Source organism: Panthera pardus, unplaced genomic scaffold (assembly GCF_024362965.1).
Source record: "Panthera pardus isolate Hobbes unplaced genomic scaffold, ASM2436296v1 HiC_scaffold_333, whole genome shotgun sequence".
In the NCBI taxonomy this organism is placed as follows: Eukaryota; Metazoa; Chordata; class Mammalia; order Carnivora; family Felidae; genus Panthera; species Panthera pardus.
This window is the reverse complement of record NW_026526914.1, coordinates 833511-859789: the sequence shown is the minus strand read 5'-3', so window position 1 is coordinate 859789 and position 26279 is coordinate 833511. Positions and strand designations below refer to the sequence as shown.

General features: G+C 55.6%; 2 protein-coding genes across 2 annotated transcripts; both read right to left on the bottom strand.

The window, feature by feature from the left end:
• Positions 1-1595: 1595 nt before the first annotated feature.
• On the bottom strand, positions 1596-4300 carry LOC128774525 (testis-specific Y-encoded protein 1-like). The gene is made up of 5 exons (XM_053893591.1): positions 3614-4300; positions 2325-2402; positions 2057-2168; positions 1773-1918; positions 1596-1667 (listed from the first exon to the last, which is right to left on the bottom strand). Exons 1-5 carry the CDS (start codon positions 4298-4300, stop codon positions 1596-1598), a joined length of 1095 nt encoding a protein of 364 aa, XP_053749566.1.
• A 6940-nt stretch (positions 4301-11240) lies between these two features.
• Positions 11241-13788, bottom strand: LOC128774566 (testis-specific Y-encoded protein 3-like; the record flags this gene model as incomplete). The annotated part of the gene is made up of 6 exons (XM_053893632.1): positions 13606-13788; positions 12649-12807; positions 11879-11956; positions 11623-11734; positions 11385-11530; positions 11241-11291 (listed from the first exon to the last, which is right to left on the bottom strand). Coding segments are annotated over exons 1-6 (729 nt in total), but the record flags the coding sequence as incomplete, so codon positions are not given.
• Between the last annotated feature and the right edge of the window lie 12491 nt (positions 13789-26279).

Below are 26279 nucleotides of genomic sequence, written 5' to 3'. Positions count from 1 at the left end.
CACACTGCCGGCACCACCACGGATCTCAGGCCCAGTTTGCCACAGACGCCCACACACACTCGCACGAACTCACGCTGGATCTCTGCCCTCGTGCGTACTCTCTCCATGAATTCCCACTCATAAGCCTCGCTGCTGCCCACAACCCACACCTGCCCCTCCCCCTCACACATCTCCCATCCTGAGCCACTGTCTGAGGACAGGGCTCGGGGTCAAAGGAGCCCCGGGTGTGGGAGGCAGCAGCAAGGTATACTGCCATCGACTATGAGAAGGCTGCCTGCTCCTGAGTTGTCCGGGGACATGTGGTCTTAGCTCTGATCCTGACTGGAGGCTTTGCTGACTGGATTCTATCTCACCAAGGACACAACACCCCTCTGGGAGCAAGGGTCCTGGATGAAACCCCCCCGAGTCCTGGCCACACTGTACCACGACCCAATGGACCAATTTGGTCCCACTGTGCAATCCCCTTCCCTGCCTTTCGGCTCTGGCCTATACAATAAATCTCCAAATAACAGGTCTGTCTCTTCCTCCTCCTCCTTCCAGGCTCTTCCTGCCCAAGAAGGCAGGCCTCTGTGCACATGGCAACACCGGCCCCACCCCAGTACCGCACCTCTCCTGCACACACAGAATCACCCGGGCAGCGGCTAGGACAGTCACACTCAGGTCCCGTTCTCGTCGAGCCTCCTTGCGTCCCCCATAAACACACACAAACACATACACAAAAACAGAAGGGTTTTTAGCTTCCTGTATGTGTCCACATAAACATCGTGGAACCTCTTCAAGGCTGCCACACGTTATCTCTTCCTCAATTCTCTCCGGGGCACGTAGAAGACAGGAGACTCATCCACCCATCTCTTCCAGCACTGGTGGCGTCCTCCATTGTTTCTGCATGGGCAAAGATAGAAGCTCTGCGCCATTCACGCCCACACAGATGCAGAGCCCCTGACGCATGTGGGCACACGCAGACACATTTGCGTACACGCGCACACACGCACCCCCACGCAACAGACACCAAGAATGATACGGGATATTTGCAGATACATCCCAGATGGTGTCACTCTTGTGCCTCGCCCTTTTGCGATCCCCCTTGCTTTCTCACCCAGGGATTCATTTCCAGCCCCCAATGGCCTTGGACCAGTTCTAAGAATGGCTGTCGGGTTGCGGGAGGACATGGCGTGGTGGGGCACATGGAAGGAAGTGCGAGATTCTCACCACAGTGGCGCCTGGGGACACGGCAGCTCCTGACCCAAAGACTGGCAGGCAAATCCAGACTGAAGGAGCAGGGGGAAGCCCGGGACAGGGCGGACATCCACGGGGAGCATTTGTGGTGAAGCACTGCTCCTCCCCAGTTGCTCTCCAAAGCCCCAGCCCACAGCACAACTGCATTTGGTTTGCAGGCTTCGACCCTCTGTGTGTTTGCAGCTGAGTCTCTGCAGGTCCCCTGTCATCCTCCCACCCTCTCCCCATGCTACCTGTGTCCCTGTGTCGGCGGACCTTCCATTTCCAAGCCAATGTGTGGCCCACGTTCCCTTGCCCATACAACACGCAGGTCAACACACCGCATACTGGGGTCCTCACCGACACGTGAGCACGTCAGATCACTGTCTTCTGGTCCCTTCCTCCCTCAGGTAGTACTGCAGGGGATTGGGCCACAGGTCCTCGATGATGATCTGGAAGAGGACACAGGCCGGCGCCACATTGGGCATAGCCCACTCTCCTCTCTGGCCGGGGGCCACCCACATCCCCACTGCTGACGAAGGCCTCAGGGGCCCCACCTCGGCAATCCTGTTCGCCCCTGGGCAGCTGTGCTCACACAGCCAGTTGAACAAGTTAAGGCTGGTGGGGTCATGCCTGCGACTGGGAGCTCCACGTTCATAATCCCAGAACCACTGGACTGGAGTGGAACGCGATACCCTGTAGCCTGCAGGAAGAGAGGATTTGAGGAGCAAGCTGATGGCCTCCTCCCCACCCACCTGCCCCTCCCCCTCCCCCTCCCTCCTGCCCCTGATTCATGCTCCTCATCCCCCTGCCCCGCACCATCATGGGACCCACACCCTACCAGCAAAGCTCAGCTGATACTCCTTAATGATCACTGGGTTCCGGAAGTACGGGTTGGCCCCAAAGAAAAACATCACTCTGCAGCGGTACTTGGGATGGCCCACTTCTTCCACCTGCCGTGAGCAATGGGACAGGAGGGGGCAAGTGTCCTCCCTCGGGGTCCTGAGCTACTTGCCTGGCTGTGAGGGTGAGCACCTTTGCCTCACCTTCTCCTGCCCAAATCCCACACCCGACGGGACGGCCCCCAGCCACAGCCTCCCCGGTCTCACCTCCAAGTCGACCACATAGCTGAGCACGTCTTTGTCCTGGGCACCGATCATGGCCGACAACCGGGGGTGATTCAGAATCTGTGCTGTGTCAAGGAGCTGTGCCTTCAGATGCTGTGGAAACAGACACAGCCCCCCTCCAACCCTCCCAGGCTAAGAGCAAGGGACTAGATCACGGCATGTGCAGAAAGACCAGGAAACACTAGTCCCCACACTCCTCAGCCTCTGCAGATGCATCAGACCCCATCGACACTGGGCAGTCCGTTGGCTTCCTGTACCTGCCACGCTGTCTGCACACAGCAGGGAGAGACTCCACTGCCTGCACGCCTCACAGTTCCTTCCTATATCTGACCTGTGTGGGCTGCCAGCAGCCCATCATAGCTTGTGATGTCGGCATGTGCTCTGACCCCTCCTCACGGCTGGGTTTCTTGGCATATTCCCGTGAAGACCTATGTTGTCACCAGCCTCCTGAGTCCAGATGGAATAACATGGCTTACAGGAACCCGACTGCACACTTACGCTGCAAGCAGAGGGTGTGGGAGGGAGAAAGAGATCGAGAAGCACGGACGAGGAGGGCCGAGGAGGGAAAAGGATTAGACACAGTGACACAGCCAGTCCGGAGAGAAAGACATGGGTGGGACCGAGCCGGAGCCTGAGGACAGAGAGGGAAGCAGGGGTGGAGATACCAGGAGAGAATCCTCTGTGTGTGTGTGTGTGTGTGTGTGTGTGTGTCATGTGTCAGGGTCTGGGGAGGCAGCTTGTACCCCATTCGGAGTGGGTCTCAGTCGTCCTACTGTCTGGCAAAGGGGCGTGGCGTGGTTCCACTAAAGGTCATGAGTGTGTGTCTGAAATGCTCTCTTTTGAAGGAACTGCTAGGAAACGTGCACAGCCTGTGAATGTGAAGGTGGGTGTGCGGCCTGCGTAACTCTCCCATTTTGCAGCGAAATGTTTCCTTGCCTTATCTGCTCTGAGTGAAGGCTGCTTTGTGCTACCCTAGCTCTGGTAGCATGGGGACACATGGCTCGTGTCTGCAAGTAATATTTGAGACCAGCCTGCAGGCCAACGTTGGCGGAGACCTAGAGGAAACAGACCCAGTCACCAAGTCCCCCCATCCCCAACAACCGCCCCTGTCCAAGGCCTTACACTGGATCCCAGACCACACCAACCCAGGGCCAGGGACCATTCCCCAGCTCTCCTCTCTGGGGGCCATCGCCCTGAGGCACCCTGCTCTCAGTGCCCAGCCCTCCTGCACAACAGCCCCCGCCATCACCCACCAGCACAAGGAAGGATACCGCCTGGGCCCAGAAGCCAGGGATGTGCTTGATGATGGCCCTTCTGTGATCCAGGTAAGAAATCTGCCTCCGAAGAATCCTGCGCTTCAGCCGCCATAAGGCCCTGGAATCCTGGGCATTCCCAGCGCTGATCTCCAGCTGAAGACGCTCCAGTGCTGCCAGCGGGTCCTGGGCTGAGGCAGGACGCAGCGCTGGCTCTTGCTGCTGCAGCGGCTGTGAGAGCTGGGGCCCCTCCTCCGCCTCTGCATCTGCCTCGCGCTTCTCCTCTTGCTCCTGAAACTCCTCCTGCTGCTGTCTCTCAACTTCCACCTCCTCCTCCTCCTCGTGCATGTCCTCTGCTTCTGGCTTGGCTTCCTCAGAATTCTCCTCTCCAGCCACCTCATCCTTGGTCGCCTCGCCGTCCTCTTCCTCCTCCCCGATCACCACCTCAGCCGCCACCATTCCGTCATCCAATATCAGCACCAATTCCTCCGCTGGGCTTGCCACCTGTATCTCACACCCGGCCTGGGTTTCCTGCACAGGATGGGCGCTTGCCGCCCCTGAACCTGGGGACTGCGGCCAGCCCACGCCCTCCAGCGCCCCTGCATTCCCGCGGGGCCGGGACTCTCCACCTTTCGCATCCGGGACGATCAGGGCCCAGGGTCGGCGGGAATCTCCGCTTTGTCCGGACCGCGACACGCTGGCCATGACGCTCGGCCCCGGCCCCAGTGTAGCTAGGGCAGCCTCAGGACAAGGACAGGAAACGGCAGCAGGTGGGGGGAGCCTTGGCCGCAAGACCATTAGCTCCCTGAAGCCTCCCGCCGCAGCCCGCCAAAGTTGAGCGCAGGCGCACAGGCTCTGGGATTTGAGGACTCCGCATTGGCTGTGGCTGCTGTGGAGGAGGGGCCGAGACAGAGGCAGTGAAGAGTGTGCGCATGCGGCCTGGGGGCGAAGTGGTTCCAGGGCAGGTCAGGCCAGCTGGCCAGGTTCGGGGAGCAATCAGTTGCAAGACAGCAAGACAGGGTGCTGGCCGCCAGCAAGCGCGCGCCAATGGCCGGTCCAGGCTCTGGAGCGAGTGCCAAGGTGCCAGCGTGGCCCCCGTTTGCCGCATGTCCTCTTCAGCGCTGTCACCTTCCAGCCTTCACTTGCGAGGTCCCCGGTATCGCGCAGTCTGTGGTCGCTTGTACACCCTTTCCCCAGAGGCCTCACTACGGGCACCAGAGCATTCAGCACAGGATCGTCCACGCCGTGAGCCACTCCCTGCTCCGTGCCTTGCCCCTTCTTCATGAAGCTGGGGCAAAGCCTGGAGAAGTCCTTAGTGTCACGCCTACCGGGGCCACATGGCCGTCCCCACGGTATCTCCTCGTTGGCCGTCAGGCTGAGGGCGGCGGTAAGGTGGGTGCCCACCCAGAACCAGTGACACCCACCCTAGACCCACCCCACCGCCATGTCCTTGCAAGAACACAGCTCAGTAGACCTCACTGCACTGCAATGCAGAGCAAAGAACAACCCCCAGAGCACCATCTGCCACTGGTGCCCTACTGATCTCCGTACAGAGCGCCAGGGAGATGGGGTAGTAGGATTTAGCAGCTTGCTCCGGTCCTGAAATCTAACCTTCCACTAAAAGGAGGACGACTCCAACCACGCAGGGCACGTAGGGGCCCTTCACCGAGAATTGCAGACTTGTCTGTGTCTGTCTCTGAGAAAGCCCCGTGCCTGCTTTCACTAGTACACACGAAAGCAGACGAGTTCCCTTCCCATTTCCCAGGCACCAACAAGAATTCTGAAGAAGCATGCACCCAGACACAGAAGGTCCACTGAGAGAGACAGTGAAAAAGAGACACACAGAGAGACAGAGCTATAGAGGGAGAGAGAGAGACACGTGCTAGCAGAGCAGATGAAGGAAGGACGAGTGGAGGGGAAGACCAGCCTGGAGAGGGAGAGTCTGGGGAGATTGGCGGGAGAGACAGGGAGGAGGAGCAAGACAAGAAGAGACAGAGGGGCACCTATTACAAGGAAGACAGGCGGAGACAGGGGGAGGCATTAGTGATGGAGAGGAGGGAGACGAAGACAAAGAGAGCTGGAAGGAAAGTGGGAGGGAGGGACAGGAAGAAGACAAGGGAGGGGGAGGCAAGGAGAGGGTAGGAGGAAGGAGAGCAGGGGCAGCCGAGGCGGAGACAGGTGGGCTGACTCTGAAGACAGGGCAACTGCAGTGTGCACTCTCTTTCACCTGGTGAAATTCACCTGTGCAATTTGCACAGAGACGAATGCTCTACAGTGGTCAGCCCTCAGCACAAAAGGCACCGCTCCCACCTGGACCTTAAGGGCAGTCTGAAACGATTGCTGAACTAGAAGGAAGCTGCAGTGAGGTCATTCGGGGTGAGGAAGAGGGCACCGCAGGGAAGAAAACAAGGACCCGTTCCCCACAGGGCTGCTGGAAGTCCTGTACTTACCAGCAGGAGACAGCAAACGGGACTGCCGGAAAGACACAGCAGAGATTTAGGCACAGCACATGCGGGAAGAAATCACGTCCCAAAGCTCGGCAAATTCAAGCAAAAGCAGAGGCTGCACATCCATGAATGTCAATGCTTTCCGAGTGGAACCAACGAAGTTCTCACAGATGCCCAGGAAATGTGCTCAACTCTGAGGCCCCCTCGCCTCTGGCAAGCTTCTCATCCAAAGCGACTCATTACAGAGAAAGTGTGGACCGTGAGCAAAAGAGCCAAGGTCTCCTTCGGATCCCCGGACGCAGACAGGTGATCCGCCCAGTAATTTCAAGCCAACGTATGGTGATAAAGGTTACCTTCCACCACAGTGATGGAGGAAACTCGCACCCGAGGGGAGGACAATGAGTGAGAACCGCATCCCAGGCTGTAAGCTAAGGACAGACCATCAAGCTGTATTGGAAGGTCACGAGACCGTGACTCAAATGTCTGTACAGACACAGAGGGTCTGCAGAAGCACGAGGGCTGGATAGTTGTAAGCAGGTAGCAGGATTTCTAAGTCTGGGCTGCCTGTATGATACGAAAGGCTAACACGTACAAGCAGAGCTATGCCCATGTGATGCGGATCAGCCTCCTGAGGCGGTACTTTGTACCCTGTGGAGGACCTGGGAGACGCATGCAGGCAGGCTCCTTGTGCACCTCTGCCACCAGGCACACGTGTGGGAAACGTAGGGCCAAAGGGTTTGCCGCCGGGCTTAGTGTGGCTCACCCTTCTGCGGGTGCATTGAGCATCAGTGCAGAAAGCACTGGGCTCACTGAAAGAAGCCAGCCCCTGACAGAAGCACAGTGGTGGTGAGCCCTGCCTGATGGATTCCTGAGGAGACTAAAGGAGTTAAAGGCATGCAGTCCACCAGAGAGTAGAGTGGTGCTAATCAGGGGAGGGTGCGATGAGGAGGTGTCGGGGCTCGGGTGTGAAGATGCAGTCATGCCATGTGCATGAGTTCTGGAGATTTAACTTGCACAGGGCAGCCGTAAGCAATGCTTCACCGCCTCGTCAGATTTCTCAGAGGCAAGTGCTCTCACCACACACAAAGAGGGGTCGCTGAGAAATGTCCCGGTGAAGGTGGCTGGACGGAGCGCTTGCACGTGAAGGATACGGGCACATCCGTCACTGCCCGTTGTGTCCCTCAGGCACGCACTAGTCCTGGTGGACTAAGCTGAGCTCAGAACCCAGCAGTCAAAGGTGTCAGCCTCGTTCCTGCAAACATGGATCAGACTCCCAGGTAGGACGTAATGGACAAATTAGGGACCAGAACACACAGGAGGCACAGGGAAACGAGACACACACTGGCAGGGGGAAGTCTCTCCCAGCCAGGAACATGCCACGTGGCAAAAGAGTAAGTGGGAAAACGTTGCCGGTCCGCTTTTCACAATTTACGCCTGCATCTGCAATGTGCAGGCCAGTGACGTTTGAGCCCCTCGGGCGCAAAGGGTTTGAAAACAGAAGGACAGAAAATAGAGGTGTGACGGAATGCTCACAGCAAGCCAGCTGCATTTGGGGACATTAACTGGCTGGCAGTGAGTGCATGGCCAATCCTCTGACGAAGGTCCTACAGGCACGGAAGGATTTCTGGCTCCTGGAACATAGAACAGAACACGCAGAAGCCCCTCCACCTGACAGCAGGACAGCAACTGGATCTGTCAGTGGAAGAAAGGGGTTGAATGCAGAGGGAAGCACACTCAAGCGCAGAAGCATACACCAAAGACAAGACAGGCCACCAGAGCCACAGCTGACCCAACACACAGGTGTGCAGAGACGAAGGCGGTTACACGGGTACAGCTGTGCCCACTTAGGCCAGGCAAGGAGGCATCACCAGAGAGGTGTCGGCACAGGCAAAGCCAGGAAAAGACACAAACACGCCAGGGCTCACTCAGGGAGACAGAGGAGCACAGGCAATGCGAGACATTTCCTGTGAACAGAGAACAACGTGACGATCCCGACAGGCCAATGAGACACGTGTGGTTCAGAGACATGGAAGTCAGAAGGCTCCTGAATTGCTGAGGGTGTCCTCTCTCGAGGGACAGCACTCTGGAGCCCACACACGCTGATGTTGGGGTGGAAGAGGCCGCTGGGCAGCAGATACAGTTGTGCAGGGGGTTTAGCAGCTCCTGGACCCTAGGGCTCCCCGGGGAGAGCTGCGGATACGGGAGGACACCCGGGGATGCCGGGTGTGCAGCATGAGGGCTGTAATCCCTCGGACACAGAGCACCGAGGCCTCTGCCCACGGACCTCAAGTGTCCACACTCGAGGGTTTGGCTCTGGGTGCCGTGAGTGCATTCCACACCCACACCTTGTCCGTACCTTGTCTTTGGGACAGGCCGGGCGGAAACGTCACCCTGGCCCCTAAGGAGGTATTGGCTGGAGATATTAACATGTGGGGGACCCTGTGTTCACCTGTCCCCTAAAGTGTTCCTGCTCGGCAAGACCTATCAAGTAACGGCCTGCTTGTGCAGGAAGATGCCCCAAAGGGCCCAGCCTCATGACCACTGAGGCCGTATTCCCACTGCACAATCACTGGCCATACTTTCTTTGGATGTTCACACCCAAAGACTCGGGTCAGCACTGGGAGCTTTTCCAGGGTACCCTGACATTTACCCATCAAGCAGCTGAGAAGACGTGCCTCTCCAGCCAGTGTGCAGACAGCAGCGAGAGAAAGGCCTCCTTCCCTTCTAGAGAGTGCGACAGCCTCTGCCCTGGAAGAGGTAAGGCTTGGTCGCACAGATCCTCAACTCCACAGCGTGCTGACACCCCGCTGACCGTGTTGTCTGCATATGATAGGGGCAAGAGGCCTCCATGCATTGGGACTGCCCACGCCTTCTCTGGAATAGAGCCACTGCAGAGAAGGCTCTTGTACTGCAGAGCTGTGCAGTGGGGATCCTGGGGAGCTTGGGCAGCTTGGGAGACAGGAATATTAGTGTCGGGAGGTCAGTGTCAGGCACGCTGTGCTGGGGGCCGTGTTACATGGGGATACAGAAGAGCCTGCGATGGACAAGGCTGAACTCTGTCGACTGCACTGCTCGCACGGTGGAGCTTTTGCCCCATCCCTAGCACAGACATCTCTGGCAAGCAGCCATCTGCTGTGTAAGGAGTATCCCAGCACTCACGTCTTCGCAGGTGAGGCTCGTCCCAGTCCTTTCTAAGCTCCAGGCCTGCCGGGGACCTCTGCACAGAATGCTAAGGCCTCACAAGTCCATCGTTCCCTATGTGGCTGAGGCAGCCTTTGTCCTGGCACTCAGGCAAAGGAACACAGGCTGCCTGGGACGAGGCGACCTCCCTGAGCGCCTGCTGGTGTTTGCACTTGGGAGTCTTCTCACAAGTCTCACATGGCGTGTTGGACACACGGCTTAAGCCTGTGGACACAGAGGAAGAGCATCACCCGACTCATCACGGCTGATGATGAGAGGGCAGAGGGCACACGGGAGAGGTTGGCGTGTTCGTGCCCTTGAAGAGCCCCACCTCCCCGCGACCCTCCCCTCTGTTGGCTTGCAATCCGGGCCACCCATTCGTAACCAGAGGTCTTTTCAGAAACAGCAAAGTTCACACAAGGGCATCAGCACTAGGACTCCTTCAGGAGTCTTGTGTGTGTGTGTGTGTGTGTGTGTGTGTGTGTGTGTGTGAGAATAAGTGAAGCGGTGTTTGGGAGGCTCAGCTTCAGGAAGTGGAACCAGAAAAGTTCGCTGTGATTTTGGAGTTGCGTGAGACTGTAGTGGGCTGTTTTCTCTGCAGTGTGTATGTTGTCCCTGTCAACTCTGCCTGAAGCAGAACTTCATCGGTCTTACCCACCCACTCTGCCTCTGGTCCCTCGGTTCCTTCCCCTGGACGCCAATCTTACAACCTGCTCACAATCCCTCAAATATGTGTGGCTGGTCCTGAGATCCTGACCTTGTCCACAAGACAGTCTGCATTGGTAGACGTCTGAAAACCAGAGGGTAATCAACCCTGGGAATTCCTCCCTGTGTGGCGGTTCAGTCAACATGACTGAGGGTGTCCCCATGCGGGATTCTGGGGGCACCATCATGGACATGCCCAATCCCTGAATATTGGACATCCCTGGCCTGTGCTGGCCTCTCCGTTTCCTTGAATTTCCTCATTTTCACAGGAAAGCTATGAACCTGGGCACTGGCCTTTCTCTCAGGTTTGTGCCCTGGCCTCCCTCACTCAAGTCCCCATTGCTTCAATCTTACTGACCTCACATGCAATCCCAATGTGTGACCCATCCCTACGGACAATGTCCTACGTCCCGCCCTTCCTTGGAACTCCAATGTGCAGGCACAGAACACTTACACCTCTGGACAGCCGCATGTATACATGGACACGCCCCAGAGCGAACCTGAGAGGAAGACACACACAAACACTTCATGCTGTTTATCCTCCATTCTATATTTCTTCAAATGTATTGGACCCCCGCCCTGCGCCACGTGTCACCACCACCCTTGTCCTTATTTCATGGCCAGGAGAATCTTGTGGACCATCGGTGAGCATCGGAAGGGTTTCCACTGGGGTCGATGAAGTGCGACGCTCCTTCATACTCTTCTCAAGATCGTGCATATCCCTGGGATATATGGGTACACACAGACAGACAGACAGACAGACACACACACATACACACACACACACACACACACACACACACACGCACACACACACACACACACACACACACAGGACAGGTGAGAGTCTTATCTTGGCCCTGAGTAAGGTTGCTTGAATGTTTCCAAACGGAAAGTAGGATGGGAGGGTGTGATAAGCTGTGCCAAAGCTGACAAGGGGATCCAGAAGCCAGACAACATGTGGGATGGTGGTAGGAGGCCTGAGGGTGGGGTTCATGGTCCGGGAATGACAGTTGTCACCGTGCTATGTGATGAGCCAGCTTTGGTTGTCCCGCTTTGCTCATTCTTTTTGTCTAGCCCCCTTCCCACCTTCAGGCTCCCCAAAGGGGCAAAGCCTCTTTGACACGTTACTTCTTAAGACTCCCTGTCTCAGGCTGATGCCCTTTTGACCTGGGGTCACCTCCTGTGCCGCTGTGAGTCTCGGTGCCTCCATGCAGAAGAGAATTGTGCCCTGGACCCCATGACACACATTTCCGTGCCCACACCCTTGGCTGCTCACCTCTTTCCCTCTCAGTTCTCTCTCCTGGGGCCTCCTTCATCTTGAAATACGGCAGGGGGTTGGGCCAAAGATCCTCTATGATTATCTGGTAGGGGAGACAGGCCAGGCCTCAGGTAGCTATCCCACGCAGTGGGGGAACCCATGAAAATCACCTCCCTTCCTTGTTACAGGGCCCCACCTCAGCAATCCTGCTAGAGCCGGCAAAGCTGTGGTCAGAGAACCAGTTGAAGAAGTTGAGGCTGCTGTTGTCATGCCTGCGTCTGTAGGCCTCCTGTCTGTACCTTGGGTACCACTGGATGGGACTGGAATGAGACGCCCTATACCCTGCAGGAAGACGAGTATGTGAGAAGGCGCCAGAGAACTAATCACATTCAACCCTGCACCCACTGCCGCCCATGCAGTCAGTGGACACTTACCATCAAGGCCTAGGACATACTCCTTCGTAACGACTTCATTCTGGAAGTAGGAGTTCTTGCCAAAAAACAGCAGGATCTTCCGGCATTCCCTGGGAAACTTGTGTTCCTCCACCTGCCGTGGTACAGTGGGGCAGAAATGTGAAATCTTGTTCCAGGAGACCCGCCCTCCCCTGAGGAAGGAACACATCACTTCTCCCCACCACCTCCCCTCCCCACACAGCCAGCCACCCACACCACCTCCCACTCCCAGGCCGACCTTCAAATTGGTCATGTGGCGAAGCATGCTTTCATCGGGCTTACTAATCAGGGCTGACATCTGAGGGTGGTTCACAAACTGCCGCAGGTCAAAGAGCCTTCAGGTGCTGGGCGTGAGAGAGCTCGAACCAGAGAACCAGTGTGGACAGCATCCAGGCGTCCTCCCCCCGGGACTGGCGTCCTCCCCCAGGGTCTCAAGCCCTCCCCACAGGCTGCGTCCAGGCCCACGGGGTCTCAGGATCGCGCAGGGCTCTGCTAGACACGCACAGGAGGCTGTGCATGCCCAGACGCCCGCAACCACGCCTAGCTTTGTGTGCTCGTGAGGACACTGAGGACGCTTACTTCCACACAGCCAGACAGCACACATCCGGTCTCGCGCCGACCAGTGGGCATTCACATCGCCTTCCCCGCAGCAAGATGCTTAGCGGGACCCAGAAACGTGCCCCCACGCGGCTTTGTGTGGGAAGAAGCCCTCGGTCATTTCCCCGACCTGGCCTGGACCTCCACCGCCACTCCCCACTCTCCCAGCGCTGTTTCCGTGCCAGGTGCGACGTAAAGCACACATGCCTCCCCCACCCCGGCACTGCCCTCCTCCCACACTCATTGCAGAGCCAGGACCACCGGATGGGATCACGTTTGCACGTTCCCGGCCACTGGAGCGTGGCTTAGCTCCAGTCCCTGTCCTGGGTTCCTCTAAATGGCACCTCCCTTTCCTTCCTCTTGCGCAAGCCCAGCCCCCTGTGGACCCTCCACCAGCAGCAGGAAGGATACAGCCTTGGCCCAGAAACCACGGATGCCCTGGATAAGGGCACCTCTCTGCTGCAGATGTCGCTGCCGCCTCTGCCACATCCTGAGTTTGAGTCGAGCGTGCTCCCGGCTGGCTTGTTTATTCACCGGCTGTAGCTCTATCTGAAGGGCCTCCAGAGCCTCCAGAGCCTCCAGTGGGGAAGGGCAAGGACGGAGGCCTGACTCTACCTGCTCCTTCTTAGCCTGCTTCACCTGCAGCTCCTGGGCTTCTTCCACCCATCGGCCTTCCTGCTCACTCGGCTTCTGTTCCTCCTCCACCCGCTCCTCCTTGTCCTCCTTGCCCTCCACCTCCTCCTCGCCCTGCTGCTGCTCCTCCAGCGCTTCCTTCTCCTGCTCCTCTTCCTCCTCGGTTTGCAATTCTGCTCTCCCTTTAATGGCTCGCACGCCTTCCCTTCCTCCTCCTGCTCCTCCTCCTGGTCCCCTTCCCCTGCCACTGCCGCCGCCAATGCCTCCACCGCCACCGCCGCGGCCGGCGCCGTGGCCGCCGCCGCGCCCGCTTCTATACCCTGCTGCTCCTGCTCCTCCCCTTTCATTTCCGCCAACTCCTCCTCCTTCCGCTCTTCCTCCTTCTGCTTGGGCTTCTGCTGCTCCTCCTCCTTCTAATCTTTTACTCCTGCTGCCTCTCCCCCTCTTCCTCCTCCTCCTCCTCCTCCTTCTGCTCTTCTGGTCCTGCTGCTCCCCCTCGCCCTTCAGGTCCTCCTCCTCGTGAACTTGGACCTTCTCCTTCCCCGGCTCCTGCTCCTCGTCCTCCTCCCCCTTCTTCCTCTGCTCATGCCCCTCTTCCCCAGGCGCGTCCTCTTCCGCGGCCGCCACCTCAACCTCCTCCTCCGCCAGGCCCCACAGCGCCTCCACCGCCACTATGTCATGCACCAGCGGCACCGATATCTCGCTGGGGCCGCCCACCTGCCTCTCGGGTCGGGCCTGGCCTTCCTGCACAGGCTGTTCGCTTGTGGCCTGCGAGCCTTCGGCCTGCGGCACCTCCGGCCCTGCCGGAGACCCAGTGTCCCCACGGGCCCTCGTCTCTCGACCGCCCCGTTCCCGGTCGAAGGCGGCATGGGGGCTCCGGGCATCCCCAGTGTTTCGGAAACACGAGTCGCGCAACATGCGGCCCCGGCCCGAGACACCAACTGTGGCTCCTACCGACGACGAAGCGGGAGGTGAAAGCACGGCCCCCCTCCCCAGACCCAGTGAGTGGAGCCCTGAGGGCAATGGCTGGCAACTCGCTCCCCCTTCCTCCCAGAGCCCAAAGGTCGAGGGGGCGCATGCGCATGCGCATGCGCATGGTGCTGTACCCAGGATGCCTCGGCGGTGGCTATCGCTATGCCGATGCTGCCTCGGAGGCCTTTGTGGTGAGAGGTGTGCGCCTGCGGCTTTGAGGCTGAGGGAGCTCCAAGCCACGCCCAGGCCGCTTCACTGCCTTCAGGACCAATCATAGGGACGGTGGCGTGCGTGGCTTCGGCGGTCCCGCCCCTAGGTCACCCGGAAACTGGGGCGCGTCTGTTGCATAGGCAGGAAGGCTCTGGGCCCCGTGCAGTGCAACTCCTCCGGGGGGCTTGCAGCCGGCCCTCTGTGCGCTCTGGGTGCCCTGTTTGGCTTCTGGCCATGCGAAAGCGACCTTTGCATTCCACGCTGCGCTGGGCACGCGGCTATCTACACACACGGGTAAAGGGGGACCTCCCCGCTTTGCCCATTTACACCGCCACCTTTGTTCATTGTGCCCCTAGTCCGACAAATCCACTCAGCGGATCACCTTGGCTGTCCGGGAGACGCATGTCAGCTGTGCGCCTGCTGTCTGTGCACCCCGGTTTTCCATCTGCTCAGCCTCCTTTGCATACTCTCTACGTCCATCCTTGCTCCCAGAAGACATGTATGTCATGACAGCAGTCTAGCAGTGCACCGGCTAGGGAAGGTCGGTGACCAGAGGTGTGTGACGTGGAGAGGACGCCACACTAGGGGAGGCTGCGTATCATGCGCGCCGCTCTTGCCGTTTGTCCCCGTTGCCTGGAAAGTGACACACTGGCAAGCACACACCCCCCTCTCATGATGGGCTGCCCATTGCTCCCGTGTGTGGCAGTGCACAGGAAAGACCCGTGACCGTGGGCCCTGGGATTCCTGGAGCTTGTGTCTGTCCCACAGACAGCGGTCCCCTTCCTCCCACAATGCTTGGCCATCTTCTCACAGGGACCCTCCCCAGGCCTTCGTTGGCCGTATGTCTGTTCATCCTGGTCCCATTTCCTTTACCACTCACTTAGGCGGCAGGCTGCCATGAGCGTGGGCGCTGGCTCAAAACACTGTCCCCCTGTGCCACAGGCAGCGTGATTTCAAGGGTCTCCGAGAGGTATCGGGGGGTTGGGGGATGCAGTGTTGGGACCCAAGTGAGGGACACGCCCCAGGGTCTACATGAAGCCACATGACCACTTTGGGGAAGCAATAAGCTGCAGACGGTGTGCAGTGAGGGCGATGATGTGGTCTCCCTCCCTGTCAGGGCAGTGGTGATGTGGACTCCCTGCCGGTCTATGTCAGACAGCATAAGCTACACACACACACACCACACAGAGCCACTGCAGGATTGGAGGCTCGAGATGCATTGCCTGGCCAGGCACCACACTCATGCATTGCCTTTTCCCTTTGGTGGAATGCAGTGTTCCCCTACCTCTTTATGGGACCAGGAGGCTGCCAGGCAGGCGGGGGATTCTAGGATTTCCAAATTCGTGTGCCGGGCCCTCTGGCCAACATGTTGCTTCCGTGACACAGAAGAGGTTCCTCCAGACTCGCTGGGCTATGTCAGGATACGAACGGGGTACAGAAATGCTCCAGGGTGGCTGTGATATATGAGGCAGCACACCACCGCTTCAGGTGACAGCAATGCATAGAAACGCAGGTGGATGGGGGGAGGCTGAACAGGTGGTAGGGGGCTGAGAGGGGGTGGCCAGTGTGACCGACAGAGAGGCAAACTCTTACCCAGAAAGGGAGAGGAACAGGTCCAGTGGTGAGCCCTCAAGCTGCCCTCAGCAGAGGACGTAGCGGGTGGGCAAGACAGGAAAGCAGGCCCAGACCCTGGTGCACCTGACCTATGCAACTCACTCCCTCCAGAGAAATGGGGCCTGTCAAACTCCCACGCATCGCCGGGAGACCCCGTGGCAGGAACGTGGGAACAAATCTGGGTCCCAGGTGCAGGGACTGTCTGGGACAAGCAGGCAATGCCTTTCAGTTTGAACAACACCTACCACAGTATTGGGGTCCCGGGGCCGGGCCCCAACTTCGCAAGGGACTCTAGACCAGCCAGGCCTGTCTCTGCAGGGTCATCCAGGAGGATGTTCACCGAGACACATACCCTGGCTGGGACCACAAGGCCTTGCGATGATCCCCTAGGCCGCTCCAGGAGCAGGGCCAGACTTACTCATGCTCTCTGCTGCCTCCCTCCACTAACGCCCACTTCCTTGCAGGGAACTTTGGTCCTCCTCCACTGCGCCATGGGTGGCCCAACCCCAACTTGCCCCTGGCCAAGGCAACACAGGACGAGCGGACCCAGGCAAAGTCCGGGCTTTCCTCCCGTCATGAAAGGTGATCAGCTAGCTCCGTGTCGATCCCAGGCGCGAAGGGATTGCACTCGCTGCACTTTGGCACGGGAGCCCCCCCTTACTCACCAAGTCAGGAAAGCCCCCAGTCTCTTTCCTTCGCTTGCCAACGGCCTACACACACTCACTCAGGCACAAAGATGCACGGCCACGCGGCACGTGGACACAGACACGTGCACGCTGCCAGCACAAACGCTAGGTCTCAGGCAAAAGTACTCACAGGCGCCAGCCACAATACATTCACAGACACACTCTAGTGGACCTGTGCACTCACTCATGCCCTCTGCCACATCCCACTCACGAGGCTAGCTCCTCCTCACGACTCACACTTGCTTTCCCCCCTCACACAGCACGTGCATTTGTCCTGGGGCCCAACCTGGCTGAAAACTAGGGCAGATTCAGGACCTCCATTGGGTCACGGAAGCTTGCATTGAGATGCCAAGGAAAGAGAGCCACAACTGATACCAACCTTCCAGTACCAATGGCACCGGAACATGGCATGTGGAGAAACACCAGCTACGACTAGGTTCCCTGGCTCCTCGGCTCCTGCCCTTTCTTCAGACCCTCTCAACACTGGGCAGTCCCTTGGGTTTCAGTACCTCCCAGCTGGCTGCAACCTACAGGGCAAGGGCCAAGGGACTGACCTTTCTCAGTTCACATGTATACCCAGCTTGTGTGGGCTGCCTGGAGGCAGTCACGGCTTAGGAGGTCTGGATGTGCTCTGACCCCTGGTACTTGTGCGTTCCTTTGTGTGTTCCCCTGCAGCCCTGTGCCATCAGCAGCCTACTCCGTCCATATGGACACGCACAGCTCACGGAAACCCAGATGCACTGATACTGTGCAAGGACAGCACAGAGACAGAGAAAGAGAGATGGAGGTGCGGGAGGGAGGAAGCGTTCCCTCAAGAAAATGATCACAGGGACTCAGAGACAGACAGAGGCCAGAGGGACATGGAAGGAGGCCGAAGAAGGAGAGTAAGTCGCCACTAGAGACAGCCACAGAGGGGGAGTGTGTGTGTGTGTGCCCGTGCCCGTGCGTGTGCGTGTGAGTGCGTATGAATGAGTGAAATTGTCTGGGACTGAGACAGGGGTGTTGCCACGATTCCTGGACTCTCGAACGCCCTCTTCCAGCAGAATGGAGGCCCGGTATTGTCAGGAATCTCAGCGTTTTCCGGAACAGGACTCCCTTGCTTTGGGGCCCTAGCCCATCCTCAGGCTAGGGCCATAGAGCAGAAGGAGTGGGAACTTGAGGCATGAGGCTCCAGACTAGGCCCAGCAGGTGGAGTGTCAAGGCCCAAGGTTTTTAAATGCCTGCTGCCTCCTTCTGGAGCCCACCAGCATTTGGGAAGCACGCCCACGGCCCCGTGGCCCTTCGGACACTGAAGTGGCTGTGGCTGTGGCTGTGGCTGTGGCTGTGGCTGTGGCTGCGGTGGAGGTGGGGGAGAGGCAGAGGCAGAGGCAGTGAACTTTTTGACCATGGGTCCTTGGGGTGAAGGCGCTCCAGGCCAGACCCAGACAGTTGGCTGCTGTTCAGGAACAATCAGCTGGAGGGCAGTGGGCGTGGCTCCAGCATTTGAGCCCCTGCCTCCCCTCCCAGGTCTGGAGCAGGTTCTCTGCCTCCCCCTCCAGGGTGACCTCCCTGTTTGGTACATGCCCTTTTCCGCTTTGTCACCGACCACAACTTTCCTGTGGGATGTCTCATATCGGAGAACTGGTGCTACAGATCTCACCTCTTTGGGGAGGAGCCCGGATGGCAGACAGCATGGAAGCTTCTTAAGTGTCTCGCGTGCATGAGATACAGCCAGACCAACACTAAACCATCCTACCCACCCAGGAAACTGACTGGAGGATTAGCACAGCAATCTGCATATCCTGAACCACCGAATTCAGCAGGTACGTGGCATGCAGAAGTGAACTTGCAGAGCGAGGAGGCATGGGAAGGGAGGTGCTTTTGTGCGCGGAGAGGCGAAGGAGACTGGGCAGGTGGAAATTTTACTAACTTTCTTTAATACTCTTCTACATGATTCTTTCCTTTTGTGTCTATATTCACAGATTCTATTTTACTCCCATCTTCTCCTTTTAGTCTACTTCAGTGTATTGGTTTTTCAAATTCTCACAACATTTCCCTTTTTAATATTTTTTATTAGTATTTTCTAAATTTTTCTCCACTCCCACGTTTTTTTCTCTCCTGTGTCAAAACCACTTTCAACACCCAGGTGAAACATGCCTAGAATCTAGCATCATTCATTCCATTATTCACATGTGTGTTTTTAAGTTTTTACTTTTAACATTTTATAATTTGAATATTTCATTGAATTTTCTACCTCATGAGTTCCTTTTCTCCATTCAAAATGACAAAGGGAAGGAATTCACCCAGAAAGAAAGAGCCTGAAGAAACGAGAGCCAGGGATTCAACCAACACAGACACAAGCAAGATGTCTGAAGCAGCATTTAGAAGCACGATTATGAGAATACTAGCTGCAGTCCAATGTAGATTAGAGTCCCTTTGTGCAGAGAAAAAATGCAGTAAAAACTGGCCAGAATGAAATTAAAAATGATATAACTGAGCTGCAATGACGGATGGATGCAGCGGTGTCAAGGATGGATGAGACAGAACAGAGAATCAGCGATTCAGAGGACCAACTTATGGAGACTATGGAAGCAGCAAAATCGAGGGAGATTAAGGAAAAGAGCACGATTGAAGAATTGGAGAAATCAGTGACTCATGCAGAACGAAAAACAACATCAGAATCATAGGGGTCCCGAAGAGGAAGAGAGAGAAAAAGGGGTAGAAAGGTTATGTGAGCAAATCATAGTGGGAAATTTTGCTAACCTGGGGAAAGACACACCATCAAAATCCAGGAAGCACCGAGGACCCCATCAGATTCAACAAAAACTGACCCTCAGCAAGGCATATCATATTCAAACTCACAAAGTACTCAGGCAAAGAGAATCATCAAGGCAGCAAGGGAAACAAGTCCCTAAACTACAAGAGAAGACAGATCAGGTTTGCAGCAGACCTATCCAGAGAAACTTGGCAGGCCTGAAAGGAGTGGTAGGATACGTTCAAAGTGCTGAATTAGAAACATCCACAGTGAAGAATTCTTTATGCAGCAAGGCCATCATTCAAAATAGAAACAGAGGAAAAAGGTTCCCAGATACACAAAATTTAAAGGAGTTTGTGACCGCTAAATCACACCTGCATGCAATTTTAAGGGGGGACACTCAGAGGGAAATTGATATCTATCTATCTATCTATCTAACTATCTATCTATCTATCTATCTATCTTTATAATTATATTTATATATACAAATAGATATAGAATTATATATATAGATGTATATAGACATATACATATCGATATAGATATAGATATATAGATACAGTTAATACAATACATATACATATACATACATACACATACACATACACATATACATACACATACACATATACATATAGATGGAGATGGAGACGTAGATACAGATATAAAGATATATAGATATGTTTTCCTCCAACTCTTCAAACAAGATAATGGCCATAAAATCGTGTCTTTCAGTACTACTTTAAACGTCAGTGGACTGAATGCTCCAATCAAAAAACATAGGGGAACAGAATGGATGAGAAAACAAGTTCCATCGATATGCTGTTTACCAGAGACCCACTTTAGATGTGAAAACAACTTCAGAGTGAAAAGAAGGGGATGGAGAATCATCTGTCATGCTACCCGTCAACAAAACAAAGCCAAAGTAGCCATACTTCTATCAGACAATCTAGACTTTAATTTAAGACTGTGTCAAGTGGTACACAAGGGCATGATGTCATAATTCAGGGGTCTATCCACCAAGAAGACCTAGCAAATGGATACATTTATGTGGCGTATTTGAGAGCAACCAAATATACAAACCAATTAAACGCAAACATAAGGAACCTCATTCTTAGTAATGCCATCATAGGAGGAGACTTCTATGCACTCACTCACTGCAATAGACAGATCATGTAAACGAAAAATCAACAAGCAAACGGGGGCTTTGAATGACACACTGGACAAGATGGGCTTCACAGATATGTTCAGAACATTTCATAATAAAGCAGCAGAATATACATTCTTCTCCGGTGCTCACGGAATATTCTCCTCTATAGATCATATGCTGGGGAAAACAGTCATCCCTAAGGAAGTTCAAAGAGATCGAGGTCACACCGTGCATATTTTCAGACCACAACACTAAGAGACTCGAAATCAACTACAAGAAACAATTTGGAAAGGTAACAAATACTGGGAGACTGAAGAACATCCTACTAAAGATTGAACGGGCTAAGCAAGGGTTGAAAGAGAATATAAAAAGTATACGGAAGTCAATGAAAATGTATATGGAAGTCAGTGATAACACCACAACCCAAAACCTCTGGGACGCACCAGGGTCGGTTATAAGAGGACCTATCTAGCAAGTCAGGTCTTGCTAAAGAAGAAAGAAAGATCTCAGAGACACAACCTCACCTTACGCCTTAAGAGGCTGTAAAAAGAACACCATACGAAACCCAAAACATTCAGGAGACAGAAAATAACAATGATTAACGGAAATTAATGCTATTGAAACCAAAAATCAAACAAAACAAAAACAAAAACAACCTCAAACAAACAAACAAACAAAGAAACAAACCAAAATAGGAGAACAGATCAATGAGCCCAGAAGCTGCTTCTTTGAAGGAATTACCAAAATTGATAAGCCAGTCATCAGTTTGATGAAAAAGAAAAAGGAAAGGGCCCAAATAAAGAAACGCAAGAATGAAAGAGGAGACATCACAACCAACACAGCAGAAAGGCAAACAATAAGAAGAGAATATTAGGAGCAATTATTTGCCAATACAATGGGCAATCTGGAAGAAATGGACAAATTCCTAGAAATGTATACACTACCAAAGCTGAAAGAGGAAGAAAAGGAAAATTTGAACAGACCCATCGCCAGTAAAGAAATCAAATTAGTAATCAAAAACCTGCCGGAGGAAGAAGACTGCAGGGCCAGATGGCTTTCCAGGGGAGTGCCAGCAAACATTTAAGGAAGAGTTAACACTTATTCTCTTGAAGCTGTTCTCACAATAGAAATGGAAGGAAAACTTCCAAACTCTTTCTATGAAGCCAGCGTTACCTTGATTCCAAAACCGGAAAGAGACCCCACTGAAAAGGAGAACTATAGGCCAATTTCCCTGATGCACATGGATGCAAAACTCCTCAACAAGGTATTAGACACTCGGATCCAACAATACATGAAAATGTTATTCACCACGACCCAGTGGGATTTGTACCTGGGACGCAGGGCTGGTTCAACATCTGCAAAACAATTAACGTGATTCCTCACATCAATAAAAGAAAGGACGAGAACCACAGGATCCTCTCAATCGATGCAGACAGAGTGATGGACAAAATACAGCATCCTTTCCTGGTAAAACCCCTCAAGAAAGTAGGGATAGAAGGAGCACACATCGAGATCATAAAGCCATGTATGAACGACCCAACGTGAATATCATCTCAAGGAGCAAAAGCTCTCAGCTCAAGTCACGAACGAGACAGGAATGTCCACCGCCTCCACTGTTATTCAACACAGTATTGGAAGTCTTAGCCTCGGGCCTCTTCATCCTTCTGCTCCCCCTCTGCAGCTACTGCTCTTCCAGCCCTGGCTCTACCTTTCCTCCTCCTCCTCTTCTTCCCTCTGCTCACGTCCTCCTCAATTTCCTCCCCAGCTACTACTGCTCTTCGACTCGTGCTCCTCCTCTTGCTCGTCCTGGACTTCCTCCTCCTCCACTTCTTCCCTCGCCTGCACCCGATCATTCACTCGTCTTCCTCCTCCTGTAACTCCTCCCAGTCCTCTTCCTCCATCTGATCCTCCTCGTCCTTCACCTCTTCCTCCTCCTCCTCCAACTCTTCCTCCTAGGACTCTTCCTCCTTCTCCAGGTCCTCTCCTGCTACTGCCCTTCCTGCCCTACCTCTGACCTTTCACCTCTTCTTCCCTCTGCTCTCGTCCTAGTCGACTCCGTCCTCCAGCTGCTCCTGCTCCTCTGGCCCGTAATCCTCCTCTTCCTGGTGCTGGACATCATCCTCTTCCATTTGTCCTTCTCCTGCACCCAGTCATTCACTGCTCCTTCTCCTCCTCCTCTTCTTCTAACCCCACCCAATCCTCTTCCTCCAACTCCTCCTGCTCCTCCTCTCCCTCCACCTCTTCCTCCTCGGGCTCTTCCTCCTTCTGCTCCTACACTTCTACTCATGCTCTGGAACCCTGGCTCTATCTTTTCTCCCCACCCTCTTCCCTCTGCTCTCGTCCTCCTCAACATCCTCCCCCAGCTGCTCCTGCTCCTTTGGCTCGTGCTCCTCCTCATCCTGGACATCCTCCTCCTCCACTTGTTCCCTCTCCTGCACCCAATCATTCACCCTTCTCTTCCAGCTCTAACTCCTCCCAATCCTCTTCCTCCAACTCCTCCTCATCCTCCTACTCCTCCTCGTCCTCTTCCTCCTCCAATGCTTCCTCTGGACATCCTTCTATTCTCCAGGCACATCTTTGTCCCTTAAGACTACCACAATCTCCTCTAAGGACGGGAGCAATAGATCTCGCACTGCCCCCAAGTCATCCGCAATGAGCACCGGACCCTGCGGATGGGCTCTCACAGGCCTTTGTGTCCCTGCAAAAGGAGCCTGGCAACCTCCCAGGCCTCCCGGGGAGACTCGGTAGTGGGAACCTGGGAGCAGCGACGGGATCCCCGGTGCAGCGACACCCAAGGGATGGTCATATCGTGCTCTGTCTTTTCAACAACACCTACAGCAGTATCGGACCTAGAGGCCGGGACCCAACGGGCCTCCCACGCGACCCCTGACCAGCCAGCCTTGTGTCGGCAGCGCCATCCAGGAGGAAGCTCACCGACACGTATGCCAGGCCTGGGACCCCAAGGCGCTTCGATCACCCCCTAGGCGGATAAGGTCAGGCCTAGGTTACTGCATGGGACCTGATGCATCCGTACAGTCGTCCCCAGTTCCTTGTAGGACAGGTCGGACATCCTCCACTGGGCCATGGGGTCTCCATGCTGTCAGCTGGCAGCAGCCAACACATGACCAGCGGTACTGGGACACCGTCAAGCCTTTCCTCTCATGCTGGACGGTGGCCGTGTGTTTACCGAAAGCCCTGTATGGGGGCCACGGGCTGCGGGGAAGGCAGGTAGGTGGGTGGCCAGGCACAGACGAGACCACCCGCTGTGATCCCGCAGGGTCACTGGGACTTCACTTCCATCTGGCCCACACGCAAATTCTAGGGATGGGGCTTTGGGGGCAGTGCGGAAGCCTTGCAGCTTCAGCGTCAAGGAGCTGGGCACACACACCTGTGGGCACAGCCGGCAGCAGACTGGGACCAGTGTTCCTCCCTAGGCCCCTTTGACCGTCCACCACCTGAGAAGAATACTGGAGGGGCTGTACGGCTTTAGCCTCCCCAAAGCGCACACACAGTGGGCCATGTGCTGCCCACTGTGGTTTGGGGCAGGGCGGGGGGAGCCCGGTCAGAATCCTGACCACAATGTCCACAGCATCCTCTGTCGACATGCAACCGCTGAGACACTGAGAAAGGAACCCAGTTCCCCATTTACATGAGGCCAGGAGTCGACAAAGCCTGAGGCTAATCAGGGTCACCCGCACAGGGACTGAGAGGCGCATTCTGGCACCACTTACATGCAAGGGGAACACAGTTCTGGGACACACCTTGACATGTCCCCAGCCCAGCTGCAGCGACAGTGGTGATCTTGTGCTGCGGGGAGAGGTGTTGCTGGCAAGGAACTGTCCCCTCAGAGAGCAGCTGGCAGGCTGCTCACCTGCCCATCCACACATGGATCACGCACACCACCCTGCTATGGCACCCCTGGGGGACTCAAGTCACCTGAGGTCTAGGGTCCCAGCTCCTCCCTTTCCCTGGGCCTGGTGCACAGGAAGCAGAGAGGAGAGCCCCAAGGAAGAGCTGACTGGCGACAAAACATGGCTCGTCTGCCAAGAGCAGAGATTTTTGCTAGACGGCTCCCTCCAGGGAAATACCTACGCCCTCTGCACACCACGTAGCCTGACAGGTTGGGTTCCCTAGCTACCCTGTGCACAAAGCCTGGGCACACCATGTAGCCCCTACGTATTTGCTACTGTCGGCCCACCAGAGCCACTCACACACACACACACACACACACACACACACACACACACACACACTCACTCCCACATAGACACACACTAACACACACACAAGCACACTTACTCACAAGTGGTCCACTGGCCACTGGACACAGGCTGTCCTCCCCTCGGCCCCCCTCTTGACCTTGCACCAATCTCCCTTTTGCATCCTGACTTGAGCCCCCTGGCACAGCAACGATTGCACCCATCCCAGCGATTACCATCAGGACTCAGGAGGGAAGGGACTGCACTCTTGTATTCTGGCACCTGACCGTCCCACATAAGCACCTCATTCACACAGACCGCTGTGTCTCTCCTTGTCTCTCCAGTGGCCTAACCACCCACTCCTGCACACACAGAGACACACGGCTACGCAATCGCACGAACATATGCACGCTCACACTGCCGGCACCACCACGGATCTCAGGCCCAGTTTGCCACAGACGCCCACACACACTCGCACGAACTCACGCTGGATCTCTGCCCTCGTGCGTACTCTCTCCATGAATTCCCACTCATAAGCCTCGCTGCTGCCCACAACCCACACCTGCCCCTCCCCCTCACACATCTCCCATCCTGAGCCACTGTCTGAGGACAGGGCTCGGGGTCAAAGGAGCCCCGGGTGTGGGAGGCAGCAGCAAGGTATACTGCCATCGACTATGAGAAGGCTGCCTGCTCCTGAGTTGTCCGGGGACATGTGGTCTTAGCTCTGATCCTGACTGGAGGCTTTGCTGACTGGATTCTATCTCACCAAGGACACAACACCCCTCTGGGAGCAAGGGTCCTGGATGAAACCCCCCCGAGTCCTGGCCACACTGTACCACGACCCAATGGACCAATTTGGTCCCACTGTGCAATCCCCTTCCCTGCCTTTCGGCTCTGGCCTATACAATAAATCTCCAAATAACAGGTCTGTCTCTTCCTCCTCCTCCTTCCAGGCTCTTCCTGCCCAAGAAGGCAGGCCTCTGTGCACATGGCAACACCGGCCCCACCCCAGTACCGCACCTCTCCTGCACACACAGAATCACCCGGGCAGCGGCTAGGACAGTCACACTCAGGTCCCGTTCTCGTCGAGCCTCCTTGCGTCCCCCATAAACACACACAAACACATACACAAAAACAGAAGGGTTTTTAGCTTCCTGTATGTGTCCACATAAACATCGTGGAACCTCTTCAAGGCTGCCACACGTTATCTCTTCCTCAATTCTCTCCGGGGCACGTAGAAGACAGGAGACTCATCCACCCATCTCTTCCAGCACTGGTGGCGTCCTCCATTGTTTCTGCATGGGCAAAGATAGAAGCTCTGCGCCATTCACGCCCACACAGATGCAGAGCCCCTGACGCATGTGGGCACACGCAGACACATTTGCGTACACGCGCACACACGCACCCCCACGCAACAGACACCAAGAATGATACGGGATATTTGCAGATACATCCCAGATGGTGTCACTCTTGTGCCTCGCCCTTTTGCGATCCCCCTTGCTTTCTCACCCAGGGATTCATTTCCAGCCCCCAATGGCCTTGGACCAGTTCTAAGAATGGCTGTCGGGTTGCGGGAGGACATGGCGTGGTGGGGCACATGGAAGGAAGTGCGAGATTCTCACCACAGTGGCGCCTGGGGACACGGCAGCTCCTGACCCAAAGACTGGCAGGCAAATCCAGACTGAAGGAGCAGGGGGAAGCCCGGGACAGGGCGGACATCCACGGGGAGCATTTGTGGTGAAGCACTGCTCCTCCCCAGTTGCTCTCCAAAGCCCCAGCCCACAGCACAACTGCATTTGGTTTGCAGGCTTCGACCCTCTGTGTGTTTGCAGCTGAGTCTCTGC

What these genes read in the sequence shown, in the direction of transcription:
- LOC128774525 (XM_053893591.1), bottom strand. Translation starts at nt 4,300, where the DNA reads ATGGCCAGCGTGTCGCGGTCCGGACAAAGCGGAGATTCCCGCCGACCC. An exon ending in GCTATGTGGTCGACTTGGAG is followed by an intron (nt 2,169 to 2,324) that starts GTGAGACCGGGG and finishes TGCTCACGGCAG; the next exon opens with GTGGAAGAAGTGGGCCATCC. An exon ending in GGGCGAACAGGATTGCCGAG is followed by an intron (nt 1,668 to 1,772) that starts GTGGGGCCCCTG and finishes GTCCTCTTCCAG; the next exon opens with ATCATCATCGAGGACCTGTG.